The sequence below is a fragment of the Taeniopygia guttata genome, chromosome 2 (assembly GCF_048771995.1).
Source record: "Taeniopygia guttata chromosome 2, bTaeGut7.mat, whole genome shotgun sequence".
In the NCBI taxonomy this organism is placed as follows: Eukaryota; Metazoa; Chordata; class Aves; order Passeriformes; family Estrildidae; genus Taeniopygia; species Taeniopygia guttata.
The window spans coordinates 882,239-908,735 of record NC_133026.1 but is presented as its reverse complement, the minus strand read 5'-3'; the positions used below and the strand labels follow the sequence as shown (position 1 = coordinate 908,735).

At 52.5% G+C, this 26,497-nt stretch overlaps 1 protein-coding gene across 12 annotated transcripts in view; it reads left to right on the top strand.

Moving 5' to 3' along the window:
- Nucleotides 1–26,497, top strand: part of MAP4 (microtubule associated protein 4) — a 143,575-nt gene that overhangs the window by 93,190 nt on the left and 23,888 nt on the right. For 8 of the 12 annotated variants that reach the window (XM_030266886.4, XM_030266883.4, XM_030266887.4 and 5 more), the window contains one exon: nucleotides 589–4,911. The exons of 3 other annotated variants lie outside the window; for them this stretch is intronic. In XM_030266886.4, the coding sequence (XP_030122746.4) occupies nucleotides 589–4,911 (4,323 nt within the window). Of the gene's footprint in view, nucleotides 1–588; nucleotides 4,912–13,973; nucleotides 15,886–26,497 lie in introns of those variants that run through there. One more of the 12 variants, XM_072925211.1, reaches the window with a different exon arrangement.

Sequence of the window (26,497 nt, the reverse complement as noted above, 5' to 3'; positions counted from 1 at the left end):
GGTGTGGAGGAGGATTTGTGGGCCAGGGCTGAGTGAGAAACAACTGCTGCTCTCCTCATGCCCTGAGGGATCCCCAGGGACACAGCAGGTGACCCTGGGACAGAGGCTCTGCCTCCCCCTGCTTCCTCCCTTGGTGCTGGGGAAACTTGGCTCTCTTGCCCCCATCTCTCTTCCCATCTTCCCACTAAACTTCTGTTTTCCCACTCTGGAAGGATGCCAGCTAGAGATATAAAAAGGCTCTCTCTGATCTTGTCTTGCTGAGACAAAATGGATCCTTAATGCATTTTTTAAAAGCAATGGCATGTCCTTGCAAGAACTGGTGCTTTTTGGTGGGGCAAGAGCCTGTGTCAGACTTGTGTTTAAACAGCACTGGTGGATGGATCTGGGGTAGATCACACAGGTGTTGGGGTAAATACCTACCCCAGCCCTCCTGAGGTGGCTCTGGTGTGGTTCCAGTGCTGGGAAATCCTGCACATCTGCCTGTAGGGCCTGTTTGAGAGGGCTGCAGCCACACAGAGAATATATTTATTATTTCTTTTATCGAGCAAATAGTGGCCTTGATGTTTGAGCAGGCTTCCTGTATTCCAGGTCTTCCCACTGCACAAGTCAGGCAAGCTCCCAAATCCAGGGACCGTGGGTTTGGCAGAGCAAAGCCTGCCCCAGTGCCTCTCACAGATGTGCCAGAGGAGCATCCCGTAGGTCTCCCACAGCAGAAGAGTCCTGAGCCCAGAGCAGACCCCTGTTCCACAGTGGAGCTTGGCTGTGGTGCTGGAGCATCCCCTCGCTTTAGGGTTCCTCACAAAAAGGCCACCAATGTCCCCACGGAGCCTCTGGAGAGCTGCAGAGATCCCCCCCAGGAAAACTGGGATTTGGAAGGTGCCATGGTGAAGAAAAAGAAAAAGAAACCAAAGCAAAGGAGAAACCAGCTGCCACGAGGGATGGAGTTCTGGGATGAGAAGGGAACCTCCAGAGGTGCCAGGAGCGCTCCCTTTGGGGTGGAGTGGCAGAACCCAGACACGTGTCCCAGAACACCCTCAGGAAGCAGAGCCCTGGATGTGCCACAGGATGCTAAAATAACAACTGGGGGTCGTATCCTGGAGGAGCAAAACTCCTTCCCAGTGCCAGCCCCAGGACAGCAGGGCCCAAAATCCGGTGTGCTGGATGCCAGGCCCAGGGAGGAGATGGAAACAGAGGGAGGGAGAGGTGACAGCTGCATGCTGCTGGGATCTAAGGGCAAAAGCAAAGAGGTTCCCTCAGAGCACATGGGCAAGACTGAGCTGGAGGAATCTGCTGCAGCCAAGGGACCCACCAAGGCCACAGAGAGAGATTTCCCCAATAAAAACGAGAAGAGGGATGACAAAGAGTCAAAAGGTGCCGAGCTGAAGGTCAATCTGAGCAAAGCAGAAGCTCCCTTACAGACCAGCCCTTTGGAATTGCCCCTTTGCCATAAAAACAAGGAGCCCCAAACCCCATCTCCAGGGCAGGAAGCACCCGGTGACTCCGTCCATCAGCCTTCCCTGGAAACAGCAGCCAAGAAAAGCTGGGAAAAAAGCAAAGGGCTTGAAAGGGAATCCCTCAAACAGCCTCACCTGGAGGCTGCAGCCATGGAGGAAAAGCTCCCTACAGAGCCAAAGGCAGCTGGAGAAAGTCAGAGAGGGTCAGAGGGAGGACTGAGGAGCCCAACAGCTCCTGGAGCTCCTGTTCCAGTCTCACCAAAAGCTGGGCAAGTTCCAGCTGGGCAGGGCAGAGGAGCCCAGGGTGCTCCCAAACATCCCAGCCCTGGCCAGGCAGAGGGCAGGGGGGTGGCAGCAGATCCCCCAGACCCAAACCAAGGGAAAGGAGTCACAGCTCCTGAGCAGCAGGCTGGGAAAGATCCCAGTCTGACACACGGGATGGACAGGCCTAAAAAAAAGCGCAGCGAAGGGAAAGGCAAAAGAATGAAAAGCTGCTGGGAGCAGATGATGCTCGAGGAGGATGGAGGCAAATTCACTGAAGGAGGGAGGACAGATGAGGCTGGAAAGGAAACAATTTGTCCTGAAAATGGCCAGGGTGTTCCTGCCAGAGGACACCCACCAGGCAGTGCTGCACAGGCCTGTCCTGCAGACAAGCCCAAAAAAAGAGGCAGCGATGGAAGGAGCAAAAAAGGGGAAAGGAGCTTTTTCCAGCAGCCTTTCCTTGAGAATAAGGTGGACTCAGGGAGTTTTCCTGAGGCAGCTGATAAGGTGAAGGAGGGCAGTGATAAGGGCAGAGAGCAGGGCTGTGTCCCTGCTGGGGGCTTGCAGGAAAATGCAGCTAAAATGCAAAGGCCAATTGAGCTGGGAGCGGAGAAACCAAAAGAAAATGTTGGGAATGGTGAAACAGCTGGTTTGGGAGGTTTAGACCAAGCTTTGCTGCTGGAGAAGAGCAGAGAGGGAGCCAAAACTCCTGCTGCTCCTCTGGCTGCCACCATCAGCCCCTCAGAGCAGGTGGGTTTGGCTGGGAAAGGCAGGGAAGCTGGAGGTGCTGGGCTCAGCTCGGATGTGCTGGTGCTGGAAGAGAAACCCAGGAAGAGGAGCAGTGATGGGAGAAGGAAACAGCCTGAGAAAAGCCCCTCTGGGCAGGCAGCTGTCCTGGGGGCTGGGGGGGAAGCCAGGCAGGAGCAGGTGGCTGGAGGCAGGAAGGAAATGAGCTTGGCTAAGGAGAAGGGCTCTGGTTTGCAAAGAGACAGGCTGGAGGAGGAGCTGGGGAAGCCCAAAATCCAGGGTGGCACTGGGAGCTTCTCTGAGCAGCCAAATCTTTCAGGCCAAAAAACAGAGACTTCAGAGCCAGAAATAAAGAAAGGAAACTTGGACACTAAGGAAACTTGGCCTGTGAATAAAGGGAAGGAAGCAGATAAATCCCAGCCTCTCCCAGAGCACAGGGTGGGGATGCACAGTCCCACCAGGGAACTGGGCATGGACAAGCCCAAGGGTAAAAGCAGAGATGGGAAAGGCAAAAGGGCTGAGCACAGTCCTGAGCTGCAGCCAGGTGACATCTCTGCAGTGGGACATGTTCAACAAACCCAGTCTGAGAAGGGCAAAGAGAATTCCAGGAGTCCAGAGGTGCTGCTGGGTCACCTGCCTGATCCTGCCAAGGTACAGGCTCCTGCTTTGCCTCTGGAGCCACGGAAGGCACACGCAGGTGGTGAAGAGAAACACAAAAAGGGGGAGCCTGACCCACAGCAGGAGCATAAAGCAGGAGCAGGGGTGTTCCCTCCTGCTGGCCTGGAGATCAGGGACAAACCTGAGGCAGGAGGTGTCAGTCCTTGCAGCAGGAATAAAAATCCTATTCCAGAGCATCCAGCAGTGTCAGATCCCAGCCTGGCCCCAGTCACTGAGAGATCTAAAAAGAGGGGCTATGATGGAAGCAGTAAAAAGGCTAAAAATGCCTCCAGGCAGCCTGTTCCTCTAGAGGCAGAACCAGACAGGAGTGAAGCACAGCCTGCTGTAGGATCTGGGCTGGAAGGTGGGGTGGAAGACACAGATCTCGTAGATGAAAACAGAAACATTAAAAACTTTCCCACTGGCCCTCAAAAACTTTGGAATAATAAAGGAAGTGACTTCAAATCCATGTCTCAGACCCCAGCAAGTGGCCCTGGTGATGGGGGTGATGCTCCCTGTGGCCTCCCAAAGCAGGGAGAGCAGGGTGCAGGGACTGGGGGCCTTCCTCCTCATCCTCCTCCTCCTCTGGAAGCAGTGGCAGAGAAAAGCAGCAAAGAACTTGGACCTGGTGCTAAGAAGGAGATTCAGACCCAAAAATCTCGTGAGCAGCCCAAAGAACCTGGAAAAGAGGTTTCCCAAAAAGATGAGAAGAGCAGAGAGGCTGGTTCCCAGGGTGGCCAGCCCGAGGACAAAAGTCACCTTTGTCCTGTGGCAAAGGTGAATGATAAAGAAATCAAACCCACCGATAAAAAGCACAACACTGCCAAGGCTCCCTCAGAGCTTCCTCAGGAGGCAGCAGATCCAAAACACAGAGCAGCCTCTGGAGCTGCTGAGGGGACAGGGGGACCAGGGGCCACCGTGTCCTGTGCAGAGGAGGGCACAGGGGGGTCCCCAGCCCCTGCAGGGACACCTGGCAGCACAGGGGGGTCCCCAGCCCCTGCAGGGACACCTGGCAGCACAGGGGCTGGGGACATGAGGAGTGAGCAGAACTCACCCCAACACCAGGGCACTGAGGCTGCTGGGACAGCTGCCCAAACTACCCAAAAACAGCTCAAAGAGAACAAAAAAGGTTCCTGTCAGCCTGCAGAGGAGGGCCCTGCTCTCCTGAAGGGTGATGCTCCTCGTGCTGGGGAGGTTCTCCTGACAGACGCTCCGGTGTCAAAGTCTGAGGTGGATAAACCTCCAGCCAAAACCAAAGAAAAGGAGTCTCAGGACACAAATAAAGAAACTCACGAGACAACTAGAGAAAAGAAATCTCAAGACATAACCAAAGAGAGCGAATCTCAAGAAGTAACTAAAGAAAAGGAGTCTCAGGACACAGATAAAGAAAAGCAATCTCAAGAAATAACCAAAGAAAAGGAATCTCAGGACACAACTAAACAAAAGGAATCTCAAGAAGTAACTAAAGAAAAGGAGTCTCAGGACACAGCTAAGCAAAAGGAATCTCAAGAAATAACTAAAGAAAAAGAATCTCAAGATACAACTAAACAAAAGGAATCTCAAGAAATAACTAAAGAAGAATCTCAAGACACAGCCAAAGAAAAGGAATCTCGAGCCTCAGCTAAAGAGACACAAGAAGAACATGAACAGAAAGCAGTGAAGGAGGCAAAGAAAGAGAGAGTGAAGGCAGCAGAGCAGCTCAAGGGCTACATGAGACCCACCAAGGCCCGAGGGGGGCCAGCCCTGGTGCCAGCCCTGGCGGCCAGAGCCGTGCCCCGGCGGCCGGACAGAGGTGTGTGTGTGTGCCAGGCCCTGCTGCGTGTCCTGCCCTGGCATGAGCCCCAGTGGCATCCCAGCGTGGCATGAGGGGTGCTGCCTGCTGCCAGGGGCTGCTGGGGCTGCTTGCCTGGCTCACAGTGCTCATTCCCAAAATCGGGGGCTGGCAGCTGGCTGTGAGTGCCACAGCTCTGCCCCGTTGGGATTGAGGTGAGGGGTGCTGGGGAGTGTTGGGGTGCCAGTGGCCGTGAGCTGTGCTGTGAAGTGTCCCCTGACCCTGCTCAGGGATGGAGGATGCCAGGGGCAGGGAATGTTCTGGGTCCCTGCTGTTTGCAGGGTTTGGCTTTATCCCACCTCACACCAACTGCATCCCCTTCTCCTCCTGCAGTTGGTTTGGCTTAAGCCTCCTTGAGCCTCTTCATCCACAAAATGTGTTTCCTTCTAGAATCAAAGCCTTTTCCAAAGCAGCTCTAACAAAACAATGGTGGGACTGATGGAAATGTTGGGACTTTATCCCTCTTAGGAGACTTTGCATGGGCTGGTCAGCATCCAGGGCTGGGCACCCTGGCTGTTCTCCAGGAAACAAGGACCCTGTGCTCATAGGAAATGAGCTGGAATTCATCCCACAGAACTGAATCCAGTTCTTAGAAATTCTGAAATATGGCTAGAGATGAAATTACAAATATTCTTGTACTTGTGCTCATTCTAAAGCTTCCTCAGAAAGAGTTGGCATCTCTGTGAACCCTGCTCTGCCAAGATGGGCTGGGAAGTTTATCCCTGCCCTCAGGTGCTCTCCATTTTTGCCTTGTCATCAGGCATGGAAGTTTGTTGCTGTTCCTGTGGAGTTTCTTGCTGCCAGTTTGCATGATGCAGCCACTAACTCACCAGACCCCGAGCTCCAGAGTGCCTTAACATGCTGCTCAGGTTTTTGAGAGGTTTTGTAATTTTAATGAGTGTTGCATAACCTGAAGTAGTTCTATTTTAGTGGAAGTGGTGTTCTCTGCATGAACTTGTGCCTGCAGAAGTGATGCTCTTTGGTGCATGATGCAACAAAACAAAGGGAAATCTGGAGGCAGCATCTTTTACACAACCAGCATTTCTTCCAAGCCTTTCCATTGTCTGCCAGGAGTTTTTGAAGGAAAAGCTCCTCCTGAATATCTTGCACAGGTTGCAAGAGTCCTGGCTCAGAGTAGCACTGCAGCCTGTGAGTAAATTGGCACAAACTTTGCACCTGGACGTTGTCCTGATGTCAGTTTACTCAGGGCTTTGATAACCTTCCATTGCTTTCCTCCTTTCAACACTTTGTAGAGTCAACTGTTGGTTGGATGGGGTTTTTAGGAGGAGCTCAGAATGCCCAGCTCTGAATTCCCCCAGAGGGTGCTGGGTCCTGCCCAGGCTCCCCAGGGGATGGGCACATTCCCAAGGCTGCCAGAGCTCCAGGAGCATTTGGACAGCACTCTCAGGGATGCCCAGGCTGGGATTTTGGGGTGTCTGTGCAGAGCAGGAGTTGGATCAGTGATCCTTGTGGGTCCCATGGTTCCAGGGCTGAGTGTTTTGGAACTCTTGGTGCCGTGTTCCCACAGCAGCTGAAGGGGCTTTGCCCTCCCAGAATCTCAGGATCATTAAGGTTGTAGTCCTGTGCCCCGTGCCCACCTTGTCCCCAGCCCAGGGCTCTGAGTGCCACCTCCAGCTGTTCCTGGGACACCTCCAGGGATGGGCACTCCAAATCTCCCTGGGCAGCCCCTGGCACAACTGCAGATACATGAGTGAGGCTCTGGTCTCTGTTTCCATCCTGCTGGCCCTTCATGGAGCAGCTGTTGCACAGCTGGAAACACCCCCAGGGCCTGGCTGGGTCCCCCACTTGGCACAAGTGCTGTGGAGGTGCCTGGAGAGGGAACTCACACCTCAGTGGCACCCAGCTGAGCCCAGCAGTCAGGGCAGGGGAAGGTGCTGAGATCCCTGGCCAGGTGAGTGTGCTGGTCCACTGGCAGAGATCAGGAATTGTTCAGGTTGGAGAAGCCCAACCTTGAACCCCAGCACTGCCAGGGCCACCACTGACCCACATTCCCCAGTGCCACATCCACACCTTTGTGACCTTTTCCAGGGCAGGGCTGCAGGGAGCCAGGGGATCTCTGTGGGAGTCCAGGTGTCCCATTGTCAGAATCTGTGGGTATTGATGATTCTGAGATTGTAGAGAGTCTCTGTCTGTCAGCCCCGCTGCCAAAGAAGAAATCATAATTAATCTGTGCTGGTTTCAAGGTTGTTTATTCTGTTTATCTCTAACATGTTCTGCTGCCCTGCCGCAGCTCTGTCCTGCAGGGCAGCGTGTGGGGCTCTGCCCTCAGTGGGATGGTACAAACATTAAATACCACAAACTACCTGTGCTGGATTTACAATAACGTGCCAATATCTGTCACCTACGTTGGACAGTGTGTCCCCAGCCTGAACCAACAGAAAAATGCCAACACCACAGTGAAACATGGAGGGCATGAAGAAGGAGAAAAAGGACAAGGCACACCCAATTTCCTCCATCTTGTCCCCTTTGAGCCCCTAATCTAGAATCCTAAAATTTTACTTTTGCACCCGTGCCACACTTAATTATTACTGATATCAAACCCTCAGAGCTGGTAATTCATCCTGTAAGATTGAAAACTCTTTTCCATGGACAGAGATCACAGCCAGTGTCTCTGGGGGCTCTGTCCAGGGGGGTTCCTGACCCCTGCCAGGGTCCCAGGGCAGCCAGAGGGAAGCTCTGGATCCCCACATCCCATGGACTGTGTGTCCCCTCCACATGCCTGTTTATGCTCATGTTGTGCAACAATGGGATGCTCAGGGGGATTGTATCTTCAGCTGCTGCCACACCTTGGCCAACACCTCACCTGTGGCTGTCAGGCAGGACTGGGAGGCTCCTGCTCCACACCTGATATCCTCACAGGATCCTGGAATGGTTTGGGTTGGGAGGGACCTTAAGGAACACCCAGTGCCACCCCTGCCATGGTGGGGACACCTCCCACTGTCCCAGGTTGCTCCAAGTGTTCAGCCTGGCCTTGGGCACTGCCAGGGATCCAGGGGCAGCCACAGCTGCTCTGGGAATTCCATCCCAGCCAGGAATTCCCAATTCCCAATCTCCCATCCATCCCTGCCCTGTGGCAGTGGGAGCCATTCCCTGTGTCCTGTCCCTCCATCCCTTGCCCAAGTCCTTTTCCATCTTTCTTGTTTCTTTCCCCTGGTGGGCAGGCAGTGATTTGCTCCCAGATTAAGGCATTTTGGAGAACCTCCTGCTGAATTTCAGTGATGAAATCTCCTTAGCCAGGCTCCTCATGTCCTACACTGTGTGTTCCAGGATAACAGGATGCTTCTCTAAAAACATCAGCTCCTGTCTGTGCTGCTAAAATAGGTGCCAGCGTTGTGGTACAGCTCCCTCGGGAGCCATGGCAACTGTGATGCTGCAGATCCTCTCTCTGAGGGAAGTTGGATCCATCTCCTGGAAATTAGGCCTTGCACACTTCTGTAATTTTATTTTTTTTTTCTATTTTTGACTGTGCAGCTTAGGGAACATTGGCCATAAGGCTGATTGTGCAGTTCTTAAATTTAATCCCTTATCCCTCTTTTAGGTTTATTTCAGCTTCTCATTGTTGTCGTTGCCATTAGAAAAACTGCCCCAGAGCCTCCTAGAAAATTATTGTATACCCTTTAATGTCAGGAGGCAGCTGAGCTGATAACAGAAACACAACAGGCATTATCAGCTTTTACAATGTGACTGAACCTTTGTCTTGCCTCTTGTGTGAATTAAAACTCAATTTGGGAATCAGAGATGACAATCAGGGTCCTAAATTTTGTACTTCCAAGGAGGTGCTGGGGAATGGTTAAGGGGGGAATGATGGAAAGTTTTCACTGGGCCTGGGTTGGGCTGTTGGATTCTGATCTGCTGCTGACATCCCCCTTCTCTCTGTTCCTCTATTTCAAAGGGAGACTTACAGAAGATTTTTTTTTTCAATGTGTCCTTGAAGAATATTCAATTTAAAAAAAAAAAAAGAAATTAATTTGTTTCAATGTTTGGGGGCTGTATCCTCTTATGGATTTTGATTTGCATAAGCTGTTCAGCCCAGGGCCAGCTCCACAGCTGAGTGCTCATTGCACAACCACCCTGTGGTGCAGACAGTCTGCTCCTGAATTCCTGAATTCCTGAATTCCTGCCCCAAATGGGGGCTGGAGTGCTCATCTCGTGCCTGGAGCCCTCTTTCCCTGCCATCCATCCCCATCCCTGTGGCTGCCTCCTGTCCCCAGCCCGTGCCAGGCTGTCCTGCTGCCCATTGCCACAGTCACCCTGTGGGATGCTGGGCAGATTTCTCAACAGTTTGTGTGCAAATCAAATCCTTTTAAAAGCAAGAAATGCCCATCCCTGTCTAATGACAGGATTTGCTTTGCTTTTGCAGCCACAGTGAAGCTCTTGCCCTAAGTATTTTCTTTTCCTGCCTGGTTTCCATTATTTTAAGTGGGTCTAGCATTTGCCCAGTAACCTCTCAGGCATATCATGTTTGCAGTCCTCCTGTGGGACCCCAAACTGTAATTGGGTTTGTCTGACAGGAACTCATCAGCTGATTAACGTTGTGTTAATCAGGGCAGGGGCTGAAGGATGTGTAAGTGCAGCCAGTCATCCTGAGATCATCAGCACTAATGCAGTTGTGGTGCAGGGGCTGGTAATAACAGAGCTGCTCTAATAATGCTTTTGAAATGCTCAGTGTCATCTTATTGCAGGCTGTTCATTAATTAAAGAGCTGTTAGTTATCCCAGGGGGTGTGTGAGGGAGCTGGTGTCACCAGGCAGTTCTCTGTGAGTGTCACACGGGTTGGAGAGGGGACCTTGGCCCTGGGCTGCTCCCCTGCCCGTGGCCCTGGTGTGAGTTTGGTTCAGCTTGAACAGAAGGTTTTGTGGAGGTGTTGCTTCTGTCCCTGGCTAAAAACTGAGCTGAGCTGAGCTGAGCTGAGCTGAGCTGAGCTGAGCTGAGCTTACAGGATGTTTTTCCAGAGGTGCAGCTCTGCAGTGCTGAGTGCTCAGGGGTCTCTGATCCAACAGGATCACAGAATCCCTGAATGGTTTGGGTTGAAAGGAACCTCAAACTTCATCCAGTGCCGTGGCAGGGACACCTCCCACTGTCCCAGGCTGCTCCAAGCCCTGTCCAGCCTGGCCTTGGGCACTGCCAGGGATGCAGGGGTGCCACAGCTGCTCTGGGCACCCTCCCCACCCTCCCAACCAGGAATTCCTGCCCAGTATCCCATCTAGATCCGCCCTCCCTGTCCTGCCCTACCCCACAGCTCTGTGTTCTTCTGGGGTTGCCCAAAGCAGCTGATGCCATGCAGATGCCCCTGCTGTTCCCCAGCTGGTTTCCCACCCTGCTGTGCCAGCTCTGCTTCCTCTCCAGCTGGATGCAGCCCTGCCCAGCTCTCCCTTGCAGCTGGTCCTTGGCCAGCCTTCCTGAGGCTCATCTCCTGCCTTTATTTTATATTCCTGCTCATCCTTGGCTCTCAGATTTTCAAGAAAAGCTGGGAGCGAAACAAATCCACTTCTGGCTGCAGAGTCTGCCAGGCTGAGGCTGCTGACCACATTTCCTTAGTGATGCTGTGTAACTTTCTGGGAAATCTGAATTCCAAACCTCTTTCCCTGGCTGATGTTGCCAGACTGTGGCTTGTGCATCGTTTGGTGAACTTTGTGTTGCCTCTACTCGGTTTCCACTATGAAATACCCCCACTATAAGCAAATACTGAGTTGGAAACACTCTGAGTGTGTTTGATTTCTGGTTTTGGCTGATCTCTGATTTCTGATGTAAATTCTAAAGCAGGATTTGATCTGTAAATGACCCATCCTATAAAACATGAGGCTGTGTTTAAGGTTTGTACAACTCCACACCTTTGCAATGTTAAGCTTCTAGTGCAAGGTTCTGGTGGTCAGAATCCTGAATATTCCAGTTTTATCCTTCAGCCTGGTTTCTTGCAGCCTGTGGGAAGAAGTGAAGCGTGAGTTGAGCAGGCTGGCTCCACAACCCATGTGTGTGTGTGAGCACACAGGGCAGGGGTGTGCAAACCCCAGGTTCTGGGCACACAGAGCGTGTCCTCGTGGCTCTGCTGGCTCTGATTGCTGTTCTTGGTAATAACTCTTAATTAGAGACCACACCAAGCATGCTGGCAAGGAGGAGCTCATCATCCTGGAGAGTGATGTTGCCTTAGAAACCAGTGCAAGAGGCTGCACAGAAACGATTGTGTTAGATTAAAGCAAAAAAAAAAAAAACCCAGAGCATTAGCAGGGATAAGTAATAGCTTTGGGAGTGAAGCAAAAATAGAAGCACTAGGCTGATTCATCTGCTGAGCTGGGAGGCTGCAGATTGGGTACCAGAGCTGACGTGGGATGTAGTGATCTCCGCCTGCTCCAGGGCCTGGCACAGCCCAGCTCCACCTGGAGCAGCCCAGGGAGGGCTCAGGCATCCTTTGGGATGGCTGCCCTGGGAAAGGCATCAGTGGGAGCATCCCAGTAGGTCTGAGTGGCTGCAGAGGTTGGTGCTGGGACTGAGACTGTGCTGGGTGTGCTCAGCATCCCGGGCAGGCAGGTCCTGTCAGCTCCACCTGCAAACGAGGACAGGGTTTAACGAGGATAAAAGGGTGTGAGCAGGCAAAATAGAGCCTTCCTCCTCCTGAACAGGCTAAACAGAGCCTTCCTCCTCCTGAACAGGCAAAACAGAGCCTTCCTCCTCGAGCTCTCTCACCTCTGGGGGGGAGTGGGGACCCTCGGGCAGTGGGAGAAGCCCCACGTGCATCTTGTAGTGGTGTCACTGCTCCTGCCTGACATGAAAGGTGGTGGGGAGCCCAGAGGAGAGGGAAACCTCAGATTTGGTACTTGAGGAGTATGAAATGTTCCTCCTTGTTGAACTGAGGGTAAAAGCAGTGGTGGGGCTTATTTGAGGGTATCTGACTCTCCCTTCCAACCCAGCTCTGCTCCAGTGAGACCTTCCCTTACTTGAGTTACCTTCAAAATCTTCCCAATTCTTTATTCTGAACATCCTTCCACCCTTTCTGGCTCATCTTCACTGACCAGTTTGCCTTTTAATTCTTCAGAGAATTTAAGGTTTATGGGAATCTGAAGGAACAAGAGGGAGCAAAGCTCTGGTGGGAGAGCTGCTGGTCACAGCGAGTGGCCATTCCTGGCCTTGCACAACCACCGTGGCACAGCTTCAGAGACAGAATATTCATAAATGGAAATTAGAAGAAATGGAGTGGGTAGAAGATAGAGGCCAGGGCACTGGAGCTGGGCAGGGCTCTGGGAGCAGCAGGAGGAAGCTGTTGGGAAGCTCTCAGCATATGAACTCTGCATTACCTCCATTCATGTCCTGAGAGATTAAATACTGGCTGACTTTGGAGATTTTTCATAGCTAAGCATTCTCCCGCTTCTGAGCATCCCAGGTATTGACTCTGGTTCATTTCCTGCATTAGAAAATATTATTTAATAAGTCAGCAGTGAAAATATTTTTTAATAAGGCAGCAGTGGAGGCTGTTACTGGCTGTGCACTGACATGGAGTCAGGCTTTTCTTCCCTGTGATGCAAATCCCTTCCACGATGCCAGGCTCTGAAGTACCAGCCCTGAAATCAGAGAGGGTTTTCTCCTCTGTTAGAAATAGTAGATATTTGCTTTAAAAAGAAAAAAAAAAATCAAATAAAAAGCTCCTAGGTGGTTTCAGAGAGCTTTACAGGGCTGCCCTCACTCCTGGTGAAGTGCTTTAAGGGATCTCTGGTGGATTGAGATTTCCTGTAAAAAAATCTTAGTTTGGATTGAATGAGAAATGGAGGAATAACAGTAATTACACAGGATTAGAGGAACTCGGGGCCTGCCAGATTGGGGAGCACAGTCAGTACTTTCAGAGTGAGCAAGTGCTTGCAAACATGAGTCCTACATCAGGGAGGAGGGAGAGCACGAGCCGTGAGCTGAGAGCCCGTTTCCCACAGCAAGACACCTCGGAATATTTTAAAGCAGAGAAAAATTGTTGAGGCTCTTTGAGAAGTGAAGGTTGTGGGTGGAACTATTCTGGTTAATTAAAGGCTGTCAGGAAAGATTCATATAACTTACAGTTCCTTAGTCATTGTTTTTAAATATAGCAGTGCCTTAAATCCCAAGCTTAAATACAAGCAGATAAATGTGTGGATTGTAGCATTTCTCACAGCAGGTTCAATTCAGGGGGCGTAGTGGAACTTGCAGGCTCTGGGTATAAAAATACATTTCTTTCAGTTCAACTCGAGCAGGGGAGGCCTTTTCCATGAGCTCTAAGGACATTTTCTCCAGAGTGGAGCGTGGCAGTATCTGGGATGCTTCATGTGCTGTGACCCTGGATCAGAGAGCAAAATCTGCCTCAGTCAAGGATTAAGCTGCACCAGACACTTAAGAATGAAAGCTGAATCTGCAGTTTGGTGCTAATGCAGCCTCTGAGCAACCTGCAGCCCAGTTTAACCAGGGGAATGGTGGCCAAATGACTCCCAGCTGAAGGAGCTGAGGCTGAGGAGGGCACATCAGAGGTGTTGAGGCTGGGTTGGGATGGGTCAACACAAAGTGTGCAGTGCTGGTGTGGATGAAGGGTGACAGAAAAAAATCCACCTGCAGCCAGGACAGCAAGCAGTGTATTTTTGTTGTATTTTTGACAACTGGGGCACATGTCTGGCTTGTCTGGCAGATTCTGTGGACCCAAAGAGGCAGGCGTTTCAGAACACAGATATATGGCATCTTTAAACCAGCTAAAAATATTGTAAGATGTGTTCATGTGTAAAAAAATACAATTAAAATGAATCTTGCTGTATTTGAGACTCTGGGACCTTTCCAGACACATCCCATCCCATCCTTTTCAGCTTTGTCCTCTTGCTTACGGGAGCGATCCGGTTTGTGAATTGTGAAATCCTCATTACAGCAGGACTTGTGATCACTGTTGACTCCAGAAGAATATATTAAAATTCAGAGAAAACAAAGCCCTTGTGCTGAAAGGCTCATTCTGCACCGTGCTGTTGGGGCTGGGCTGGGCTGGGGGGGCCGTGCTTTGGTTTTGTTTGTGGGGGAATCGCTGACCTTGGGTGCTGCGTGTTCTTGGAGCGGCTCATCAGCAGGAATTGATACCGATAAAAGCATCGATCACGGCAGAGCTTGGCAGAGCAAAAGGAGGAGCCAAAATTCCCCCAAACGTGTCAGGACCCAAAAGCTGCTGACAGAAAAACCTTCCCCTGAGCCGATAAACCCACGGCAGCCTCAGCGCAGGGCCGGGCGCTCGCCTTCCCCGAGTGGATTCCTGAGGATTCTCCAGGAAAGGATGCAACCTGCCGGTTTCTTCCGAGCTAGCGGCTGCCTGCAGTAAGTGAAGGCGACGGCGCAGGGGGTGGGGAGGACGGGGTTTGTCACGAATACCGGGGGCACGCCGTGTCGTCACGGCAGCGAGCACGGCGCTGCAGCGGAGCCACGGAGCCGCCGCGATGTCCCTCTCCAACCAACCACCCGAGTACAGCCCGCTGGGCAAGGGCAAGAGCCCCGAGAGCTTCCCGGCCGCCTTCCACCGCATGGAGTCCCCGAAGGACTTCGGCAAAACCGAATTCGAGTGGCAGAGGACCGAGGGGAAGCTTCATGAGATCGGCTTGAGCGTGAACGCGGGGGGACCGATGAAGGACGGGCTCGTTAAGAGCGCCGGTTTCACGGATGAGGATAAGCTCTGCTTCTTTGAGGGAAAACTAGACAAAGAGCTAAAAATAGCTCAGAAGGACAAAAGAGAAATTGAGGTGCCAGGCAAGAAATACCAGGCGGCTGCAGGTCACCTTGAGAGCTGGTCCTTGATTTCGGAAACCTTTCCTCCTGCGGAAGGCAACTTGGGGAACCCTAAAGCCACCGATTTCCGCGTGGGACAGGCAGGAGCTGAAAAAGCCGGTCCCGGGCTGGGTAGAAATGAAGCCATCACCGACCAAGAGAAAGCCGTGGGTAGGGCTGGGATGGAGACCAAGTGCCAGCCGGAGCCAAAGCTGCCCCAGCTATCCGTGCCGGAGAGCGAGCCCGGCAAATACATGAAGGAGCAGGAAATCAGCGTCTGGAACCCCAATTTCCAGCCTATCCTGCCGGACGACTCGGGGTGTAAAGAAGCGGCCGTGAAGAAAGATGGAGCCCCCGGTTATTGTGTCCTGGGGGTGGCTAAGGACAGCTACGGGCAGAGCTACGGGCAGAGCTACGGGCAGAGTGGGCTTTCTTCACCGGCTCCCGCAGCCAAAGGGGTCCCTCCGACCACCACCGTGGAGCTGGCCCAGGACGAGTCCAAAAGCAGCGAGCTGAGCGAGAGCCCCGAGGTGGAGGAGGAGATGGAGGAGCAGCTGGGCTCTGAGGGCAGTTTGCTGGCCAGGGCTGCCCACCAGAGGAAGGCGATGAGGCGTGCGATGTCAGAGTGCTCTCACTTGTCGGTGCCCCTAACCCTTAACCTGGCCGATAAATACCCTGAGCCGGTGCTTAGAGAAGACGTGGCCACTGGGCTGCTCTCTCCTAACAGCAGCCTGAGGCAGAGCCGCAGCCCCACGCCGAGCTCGCCCATGAAGAGGTCGCTGACGGTGGCGGAGGAGCAGGTGGAGCTCGGCCCCACCGCCCCACCGAGCCCCGCGCCAGCACCGGGCCCGGCGCGGGAGGAACCGGCCGCCAAGAAGAGAGAGGAGTGCAACGGCAGCAACTCGCTCAAGAAAGAGCTGGGCAGCCCGAGCGTGTTCCACAGCAAGCTGGAGCAGATCCCCGAGCTCGGCAGCCACGACAAAGAGCGGCAGGAGGTGACGGGCAAGAGGGACAAGAGGAACGGCGGTGATGGAGCGCCGGGGCTCGATGCTCCCAAAGGCAAAGGCGCCGAGCTGGAGCCCAGCAAAACGGCTTCAGAGAGGAAGGAAATCGAGGGCAGCACTGTGCAGAGCTCTCCATCTCCCAAGCAAGGAGATTTACCACCTGATGGTATGTTACTGATTTTTACCTCTTCGGGCAGGGAGCGGACGGGAGCTGGGAAGCGCTCGGTGACTTTAGAGCGTGGGAGCCCGGCACCGGCTGCGCTCGGCAGGCAGAACAAAGGATGGGTTTGTACAGACAGAAATAAAGGGGAAAAAGGGGAAATTAATTGCCTGGCTGCTTGCACAGCGTCTGGTGCAGCAGCGGCTGTCAATGGCTTGTCGGGATCCTAAAACGGAGCGATGGATTTCCAGATCGTGGCATCCACAGTGGTCCCCACTGGTCTCTCCCCTGGGTACCCTCCTGCCACACCTCCCCCGAGCAGAGGAACCCCAGATCACGAGCTGTATTGTGAGAGCAGGCTGATAGCAAAGTTAAACCTTTCAGCCCCTGCCAAAAAAATCTGCAAATTGTGCTTTTCCCGTAAGCTTCTGGCGCTCTGTTTGAGGGGAGCACAAGAGTGATGGGTGCAATGATTTATGGAGTTAAGCTCTTGCCGGTGGTGAAATTCAAAGTGGAATTTCCCTGTCGCTTTCTGGAAGCTCTTTCCCAAACCCCCCGTTTGAATGGAGCCGTTCCCATTCCAAGGGTCAATAGCAGCTTGTTGTATTCTGTGGGGTTTGTTGTTTCAATGGTGCTGTGGTGTATGAGGTCACTCTTCCCGGATTTAAAATCTGTGAGAAGAGTAGTTAATCTTTGTTCTCCCGCCTGGAACAACATCTCTGTGTCCCCCCTGCCAGCCCCAGCCAGCAATAAACCTGATTTTCCCCCAGATTTTGGATGCGACGACGGTGTTTGTGCTTTGTGTGCCTGCATTAATGAGAGGAGAGAAAATGTGTCGGGGGATAAAGACAAAAGATTTGTGAGAGAATTTCTGCATCCTTTTGTAGCCAGCTGGTTTGTCAGCCCCTCGAGGGCTGATGTAAAATGGAAACTGTCACGTTGAGAGGAAGGGGAGGGTAAATCCCATGTGTGCAGGGGAGTGAGCCCCAAAACTCGTGGGGTGAGCTGAGCTCTCTGAGCGGGGCAGGGCAGTCCCCAGGGGCTGTGCTCACACAGCCATGGGTTTGTTCTCTGGCTTTGTGGTGTGTGAGTGACACCCCATGGTCACTCAGGGGCTCTCGCTGCCCACGCCGGTCAGAGCCCTACAGCCAGAGGTAACTCACCACTGCTGTGCCTAATTAGAGCTCTGCCTTCTCTAATTATTTCTCTAGATGCTTCAGTTCCCAATCTCATCTTTGGGGAGCATCTGGGTAGTACAAACTCCCCTCTGAGATGTGCCAATGTCTCTCACCTTTTCTGAACCACAGGACCTCAGGATGGGCTGGGTTGGAGGGACCTCAGAGCCCATCCAGTGCCACCCCTGCCATGGGCAGGGACACCTTCTCCTGTCTCAGGTTGCTCCAAGTCCTGTCCAGCCTGGCCTTGGACACTTCCAGGGATGGAGTGCTGAGGATGGGATTCTTCCCTTTCCATCCTCAGCATTGCCTGGTTCCTCACAGTTGGCTCGAGGGGCAGATTTTAACGAGCTCAGGTAGCCCTGACTGAAGTGGTGGCCATGGTGGTGGCAGCACCTCAGGAGTGCAGCCCTGACTTCTGGAGCCTGAGCAGAGCTGTCAGCTCCTGGCAGGCAGGTGGGAGCCACTGGCTGCCCTGTGGTGGTCCCAGGGAGGTCCTGGCTCGAGCCAAGGTGGGATGGGACACTCAGGGATGTTCCCTTGGGCTCAGGTCAGACCCACGTGTTCTGTGTCACCTGGGCTTGATTTTGTACCTAAACATGAGAGGGTCATCAGTTGTCTTGGGAACTGAAACATGGCAGGAGTAAAAAGATGTTGGCAGGAAATGTGGAGTAGAAAAAAACCCAAAAATGATGTATTTGTGCACACCTTTCCTATCACAGAGTTCTTGGGGTGAAGGGGCTTGCCATCACCTTTCATGTCACAGATTTTTGGGGGTTTGCTGACATCTTTCATGTCTCAGGTTTTTTGGGGTTTGTGGCACCTTTCATGTCACAGTTTTAGGGGTTTGCTGATACTTTTCACATCCCAGTTTTTTGGGGGCGATGGTGTTTGCTGACACTTTCCATATCCCAGTTTTTTTAGGGTGGTGGGATTTGCCGACACCTGCCCTGACACCACAAGACAAATCGGCCACAAGGTTCATATTTTGGGCAACTGGGAACCCCAGTTTGGCTTGGCTGGTGACATCTGTGCAGCTCAAGGGGCAGCTGTTTGAAAGCACAGCTCTGTGGGATCTTTAAATCAGACACAACATTTAAAACCTCATCTGAAGTGGATTGATATGTTTTCCCCAGAGGGGCTGAGCATCACTGATGGAAAGGTCACTGAGATTCTGGTTGGGTTGTGTTTTGCAGATGGCTTATTCAGATTGCCAAGGGTTTTTTAGCATTTGGTTTAAAATTTTGCTCTTGCAATCTTTGTTATGAAAGCTTGTTTGTTGTCCTTGCAATCACAGGTCTGGGTGAGCTGATACAGAGATAACTGAGCTGGCAGAGCTCTCACAGGCGTCAATACCATAGAATTTGAAAACTTATTTTCTACTCTTTGTAGTTTTTACTCTTTTAATCTCTGGGTTTATCCTCTCCTGAAAGCAAACAAAGCAGTAAATGCAACTAAATGTTTTCTGTATGTGCACTTTAGAACCAGAGAGAAATTCCTTAGATGTTCTTGAAAAGCTTTCCAACTTTCTGTGCTGAGGATTTTTCCCTCTCCCCTTTTAATCAGCAGAGAGGTGGTTATAGTAAAAATAACTCCCCCAGCAGGCAGTGCTGGCTGGAAGGTGGAGCTGCTGCTCAATCCCTCCTGTGCATTTCATTCACCCTCAGTTCCTGCCCTGAGATCCTGATCAGCCTCTCTGCCCCATCTCAGCGCTCACCTTGCAGGTCTCCATCCACTCACCAGGCAAAGTACTCAATGGATCTATTTGATCTGACAAAAAGAGGTTTTTCCTGCTTTTTGTTAACCCCTCTCTTTTTCTGCCTGCTCTGTCTGTTCACCCTGATCTCTGCGGTCACACTCGGGGTAACAAATTCTGTCATTTGCACCTTTTATCATCCCAAAAATACTTTAAAGAATTGTGCAGCCTGATCCAAATCATTTGTATGGTATCTCCACTTAAAGCAGACTTTCTTGGTTCTGCCCACCCAGGGTTGGGGGATTTTTTGCTAAATATCTGCTCCTCTTGTGGTCTTTTCATAGAAAGAATTAGTAGAATTGTACATAAAACTTTTCTTCCTTGCAGACAGGCGGGTGTTGGTGTGATCACAGAATCCCAGGGTGGTTGGATTGGAAGGGACCTTAAAGCCCATCTGGTGATGGCACATTTAGTTTAATTTTAGTTTAATTTCCTTATAAAAACTGCCCCAAAGGCGCTCTCAGTTCAACCCCTCGCTGGGTATTTCCAGCCAGGAGATTCTGCCTGCAGATTAGTCCTGATCAGAGCTGAGCCCCAGGACCTGCCCAGCTCCCTCAGGAATCAAATCTCCCTGGACAAGTGGCTGTTCCAGCACGAAGGACAGGTTTGACACCTGAGTGTTGTGTGATTTATTGGCATTTATTTGTACCCAGTGTCACCTCCAGCGGTGTCCCTGCCAGAAGTGATGTCCTCCAGCACTGCCTTCACCTGCTGTCTTCTCAGGGCATCTCCCTGAGCTGCTTTCTGCTCTGAAACACCAGGAATTACCCAACACCAGCTCAGTGGTTGCATCAGGAAACCATCCTGGGTTTCCAGCTCAGGTTTCTTTATACTCCATAAGTCCAGCCTAACTTCCAATCTCCTCCTGAAGGATTTTCTCCCAGCAGAACACTGTGGTTTAGATGAATACAGAATCCAAGACTCCCAGCAGCAGTGAGGGTGTGAGAGCCCTGGCCTTGGGTTTGCACTGGTTTAAGTTAGTGCTGGGGTTGGGAATGTCAGCCCAACCTGTAAAAAGCCAGCGCTGCAGTGGTGAGGTCTAGCAGGTTCCTCAGCACAGGAAATGGTGTTTGTAATGGGGAGAAAAGACAGAAGTGACTGCAGCTGCTCTGTGCCTGGTTGGGATGGGGGGATACTGAGGAACCTCCCTGGAATTCATTAGATCATTAGTGACAACTTTGTGCTTGAGTGTTCCAATACAGGATTATCTTTATTTTACATTTTGAACAGTGTGGAACAGCAGTTTTATGCCTTCAGACACTGAAAAGCTGAAGAGGAGCTTTGGGCAAAGGGCTGGAGGGACAGGACACAGGGAATGGCTCCCACTGCCAGGGGGCAGGGCTGGGTGGGATACTGGGAAGGAATTCCTGGCTGGGAAGGCAAGGAGGGGCTGGGATGGAATTCCCAAAGCAGTTGGGATCCCTGGCATGCCCAAGGCCAGGCTGGGCAGGGCTTGGAGCAGCCTGGGACAGTGGAAGGTGTCCCTGCCATGGCAGGGGTGACACTGAACCTTTAAGGTCCCTCCCAACCCAACCCAGTCTGGGAATCTCTGAATTCCATGTAAATCCCCTGAAAACCCCCTTGTCCCCTGACTCAAGCACTCCCCAAGCTCAGCTGGCCACCTGGAGATTCTCTGAGGTGTCACCAACATTCAGAGCAGCTTTAGGGCCAGCCTGAAACTGGAATTTGGGCTCTGCTTCTTGCCTGCTCCTCACTGGGTGTCCTGCCCAAGGCAGCTCCAGTTCAGGAGTGGTTTTGCTGGTGGGTCACTGTGATGGGAGCTATTACCCAGAACAGCTTCATAATTCCAGTTCATGCCCTGTTGGATGAACTTCAGGTTGTTCTGATTTAGGATTTCCCTTGCTGGGGTAAAAATAGAGTTTTAACAATCCTGGAGCCTTATGTTTACAAATGCAGGCAAAGAGGAATCTAATTAATTTTCAGTTCTTGATAATGAGGGAAGATATACACGTTGTCTGAGTTGGTTTTGTTGCCAAATAAAATGCTGAGCCCTGTGCATTTGGGTCAGTCAGGAGATGATTGAGTCAAGCAAGGATTCTGCCTTTTCTGGGGAGGAGGAAGCAGCTCAGGGTTGTATTCCTGCCCAAACAGATTTGTTGTATTTGTAGATAGTTTGCTGTAAGAGCCTTAGACAAAAAGGCTTCATTTGAGGGTGGTTTTTGGGATGCAGCTGCTCCTTTGGGGTGCTGATGGATGAGGAAGGAGCTGATGGGTGAGGAAGGATCTGGTGCCTCTCTGTGGTTCCACATGAGCAGGTTTTGTTCCAGTGCTTGTTTACATTCAAGAGGGAGAGTAAAGACAAGGATGGTCATTGCCTTATTGCTTAATCTATTTCTCTTAATGGATTTTCAGCTGATGACTCTAATCCCGATGAGAATTATGTAGCTGTTTCATGGAATGATGTTTTAGTTGAGCTTAGCCTGCTAAATATCCCTGGCTGGGGATCTGGGGATGATGCCTGGCCTGGTTCACGTTGGGCTGCAGCTGCAGGCAGGGCAGGTGACACAGGGAGCTGCCACACAGAGCCAGAGGGACAGCTGGGAGGGACAGCACCTGGGGGATACAGCCTCAAACATCCATGGAAATCTCGTTTCTTAGAGGGAGAAAGGAATCCCAGAAAAACGTGGAACGTCCTGAGGCAGGAGGGACCCACGGGGATCATTGATCCAACCCCTGGCCCTGCACAGACCCCCCAAAATCCCACCCTGTGCATCCCTGGGAGTGCTGTCCAAACCCTCCTGGGGCTCTGGTGGGGTTGGAGCTGTGCCCATTCCCTGGGGAGCCTGGGCAGTGCCCAGCACCCTCTGGATGGGACACGAGGTGCCACAGACCCAAAAAGCAGGATGGGGTTACAGAGCCAGCCTTGGCCCACCGTGGGGCCAGAGAACAGGAACACTTCTCAAGATAGGTTCTACCAGGGTCCTCCTCTTGGCATGGAGGATGGATTTTTGGGAATTCTTGCTCTTCCCTAAGCTGCTGGTTGGTGTTGAGCTGCACACAGGCATTGCTCCTGGGCTCTGTGATTTATAAAACAGTGCAGTAACACGGTTTAACTTCAAAAAGATCCTCCTGGGTACATTCCTGTAAGTGCTGTTGCCTCATTTTACTTCTTCAGGGAGTACAAACAGCAAAGCTTTTCAGTTTCTTGCCTGTTTGGGTTTTTTCACACAGAGTTGCAGCTTTTGTGAGAGCTGTTACCCGAGACTGAAGGTTTGTGTTTGCTCCCTCCTGCTTCAGCTCAGCATCACCCCACACGAGCTGGGACTCCCTGCACTGGATTTGAGGGTGGAGGTGGCATAAGGATGTTCCTGTGTGGAATTCCTCCAGCACAGGGAGTTGTAGGAATCCAGAAAGAGAGAGAACAAAAGGAAAAACTCAGTCAGTTCCTAAATCCCAATGCTTGAAAGAGGGAACGGTCAGGTGAAGATAAATGGAAAAAATTCCTGGTTGTGAGGGTGGGGATGTGCCCAGAGCAGCTGTGGCTGCCCCTGCATCCCTGGCAGTGCCCAAGGCCAGGCTGGATTATGTTTGGAGCAACCTGGGACAGTGGGAGGTGTCCCTGCCATGCAGGGAGTTGATGATCTTTCGGGCCTGTCCATCCCAAACCATTCTGGGATTTCATGATTCCATGTGCTTGCTTTGAGTGCAATGTCTCAATGCACACCTGCTCCTGCAGGGGTTCTGCAGTGGGGGCTGTGACAGATAAATCACAGGAGGAGTCACTCTGGCAGAGTCCTGAGAGGGAACATGGGGAGGGAGGAGGCTCTGGTTGCTGTTTAAAAGTCATCAATGACAGGGAAGTTGTGAAGAGTTCTGGTTTTCCAGGATAGGAATATGGGTCAGCAAACAAAAATAGCAGCAGCTGAAAGCAAACCATGCTGGGTGACTTGTGAGAGATTTCAACAAAGCTGTAAAACAGCTTCTGCCAGGAATTTGGGAACTGTGAGATTTTAGCGCTTTTTTTGTTGTTTTTTTTTTTACCAGGAGGGTGATCAGATGTAGGAGGAGAAGCCCCCAGCTGTGGAATCTCCATTGCTGGAGGTGCTCAGAAAAAGAGTGAGCACACCCTGAGCAGTCAGGTGTAGCTGGAGTGGGGGATTGGGGTAAATGAGCTCCCCTCATCCCCTCCAAGCTGCCTTGTCCTGCTGCTCCAGTGGGCCATGGCTGCCTGTGCTGAGGAGCTGTTGGACAAGCTGGAATTCACAGGATGGGAAGGGATGTTTTTTCCAGGAGTGGGTGGGATGGGTTTTTTCCCTCCTTCTGGTTAAGAATTCTATTTATAGTTACTCATAATCAGGATTTGACTTCAGGAAACCCTCGGAGGAGTTGTGGGCACGGTGGGCACCCCCTGTGTGCAGCTGGGACAGGAGTCACTTAGGCTGGGCTGGACTGGTTTAACCCCAGCCCAAAGCCTTGTGCAAGCACAGGGGGCTGGTCCAGGCCCATCCAGGTGTGTCCCTCCCATGGATGGAGATTTTGGAGTCCTCCAGCGTGTGACTGCTCAGTGTCCCTGTTGTCACCTGAGGGGTGTCCCTGTGTCACCTGAGGGGTGTCCCTGTGTCACCTGAGGGGTGTCCCTGCAGCTGGACTGCTGAGGCCACAGGGATCCAGAATGTTTGGGTTGGAAGGGACCCTAAAGCCCATCCAGTGCCACCCCTGCCATGGCAGGGACACCTCCCACTGTCCCAGCTGCTCCAAGCCCTGCCCAGCCTGGCCTTGGGCACTGCCAGGGATGCAGGGGCAGCCACAGCTGCTCTGGACACCTGTGCCAGGGCCTCCCCACTCTCCCAGGGAACAATTCCTTCCCAGTATCCCATCCATCCCTGCCCTCAGGGAATGGGAATGGGATGGGAACCATTCCCAGCTCCTCCCCAGAAAGGCTCTCCAGCCCTGGCCCAGCTGCCCAGGGCAGGGCTGCATCCCTTCCTTGGAGGGACTCAAAAGCAGCGTGGATGTGTCCCCTGGGGCCGTGGGGCTCCTGCTCTGAGAGGCTTTTCCAGCCTCAGCAGTGCCTTGGTTCACTGGCAGGATGTGCTCAGAGGCTCCTCAAGATGTTCTGCTGAGCTGCTGGCCAGGAACCCTTGGAGAGACACTCAGTGTCCAAACTGGCAAATTTTGGGGAAATAAGGGACAAACTGCTCAGTGTTGAGCCTTGGGGGCACCTTTGGCCTTCCCAGCTGATGAAGGAGCTGATCCACTCTGGTTTTTTTTGGGAAAAAAGCTCTCAGAGCCGTTCCTCACCCATTGGGCTGTGCTCTGCCAGGCTTTATCTCCTCCAAAGGTTCCTCAGCTGCAGGGAGGAACCACCAGGAGAGAGGCAGCGAGGAGAGGAGGGGGAGTTGGAGGATAAAACACGTTCAGAGTCTCCTCAGGCCCCAGAGTTCCCGTTCCAGGTGGCTGCCACCACCCCAGGTGGGCTGAGTGTCCCTGCAGGGCCGTCCCTGCTCTGTGTGTGTCACCAGCCCAGCCTTGGCTCTGGGAGGCACAGATCCCTCACTGGTGGGGTTTGGTGGCTCACTCTGCATTTTGCAGATCTGTAGGAAGGCTGTTATTTGCTTTCAGCACAAGGAGTTCAATCTCGTTTTCCTGGGTGTAGTTTTGGCACAGATCATCTCATTATTACTATTTATTCTGAAAAATCACCACTGCTGATTTATTCTGAGTCTTGTTCCCTCTGACTCCAGTTCTGTCCAAACCCCACATAGTGTTGTTCACAGGGACGTTCATCCAACCATAACAAGTACCCGGTTTCTGGAGACAAATTTATTTTAAAATCAGGCTTTTAAACTTGTTGGCTTTAGTGGGGCTTTGCCAGATGTGGTTTTGGTGCTTTGGGCTCAGGGTTGGGTTGGCCAAACTCCCACTGCACTGAGCACTCCAAGTGGATGGATCCATGTGGGATAAACCCACCCATGGAGCTGACCATGGAGCTGGAGCTGGTCACGGAGCTGGCCATGGACCTGGCCATGGAGCTGGAGCTGACCATGGACCTGGCCATGGAGCTGGAGCTGACCATGGAGCTGACCATGGAGCTGGCCATGGAGCTGGCCATGGAGCTGGAGCTGGCCATGGAGCTGACCATGGAGCTGACCATGGAGCTGGCCATGGAGCTGACCATGGAGCTGGCCATGGAGCTGGAGCTGGCCATGGAGCTGACCATGGAGCTGGCCATGGAGCTGGCCATGGAGCTGACCATGGAGCTGGCCATGGAGCTGACCATGGAGCTGACCATGGAGCTGGCCATGGAGCTGGCCATGGAGCTGGAGCTGGCCATGGAGATGGCCATGGAGCTGGCCGTGGAGCTGGAGCTGACCATGGAGCTGGAGCTGGCCATGGAGCTGACCATGGAGCTGGAGCTGACCATGGAGCTGGAGCTGGCCATGGAGCTGACCATGGAGCTGGCCATGGAGCTGGTCATGGAGCTGGCCATGGAGCTGGCCACGGAGCTGGCCATGGAGCTGGCCATGGAGCTGGAGCTGACCATGGAGCTGGCCATGGAGCTGGCCATGGAGCTGGAGCTGGCCATGGAGCTGGCCATGGAGCTGGCCATGGAGCTGGAGCTGGCCACTGAGCTGGCCATGGAGCTGGGCATGGAGCTGGCCATGGAGCTGACCATGGAGCTGGCCACGGCGTGGAGCTCCACCAGCAAGAGCTCAGACACTGCTGGGGGCTGTTCCTGGGAATGCTGCAGAGTTTGAGCCCACGGGTGTCTCTGGAGGACTCTTGGTGTTGCTGTTGCAGATTACACAAGGCCACTTAGGAGTTTGCTCCTTCCTCACTGGTAAAACCCCAAACCAAATCCTGGAGTTTGTGGGTTCGGTTTGTGGAGTCATTTGTTCTCGCTGGTGCACTGAAATACAGAATTCCCAAGGCTGCTTTGGGTTGGGAGGGACCTTAAAGCCAATCCAATCACCCAGGCTGCTCCCAGCCCTGGCCTTGGGCACTGCCAGGGACCCAGGGGCAGCCACAGCTGCTCTGGGCACCTGTGCCAGGGCCTGCCAAGTGATAGGAATGATTTCTTGATAGGAATCATGATAGGGATCATTTCTTGCAGTGCTGCTCTTGGAAACTGCTGGGACATCCCAGCAGTGGGATTTTGGGATGTGTGATTTTCACCATTAGGAACAGGAGTGGGGCTGGAGGCACTGCCAGCACTGCCAGCAGTGTGGAGAGAAAGCTGCTGATGGCAGGGCTGTGCCTGGGAGGGATGCACTGAAGATGCCAGATGGGAATGTCCTTCCCTGTCTCCTTGAAGCCCCTTTCCCCGGGGATGTTCCGTGGTGCTGCTGACTCAGCCGGGTGAGCAGCACGAGGAGCCAGCTCGGGGCACAGCAGCTCCAACAAAATGCCTTTCAAATATCTTCCAGGGGGTTCTGGCTGTGCTTGGGGCAGCAAGCAAACTCAAAAGTCTCCTAAATCATTCTTGCAGCCTAATGAACAAATCTGATTAAGGTTTGGCAGCTTTTCCTAATATTCCCTGTAACTAGGAAATGGTCCCAGTTCTCTGCTCTGAGAACACCATCGTAATTAAACCATGAATGAGGGCAAATGTCCTGATGAGCACAGGACAAATGAATATTAAACCCCAAATCTCTCCTTCTGTAATCCCTGGGGGATGGTGCAGGGTTGTGTATCCTGGAATGTCAGAGTCTGTGAGAGATGGAGC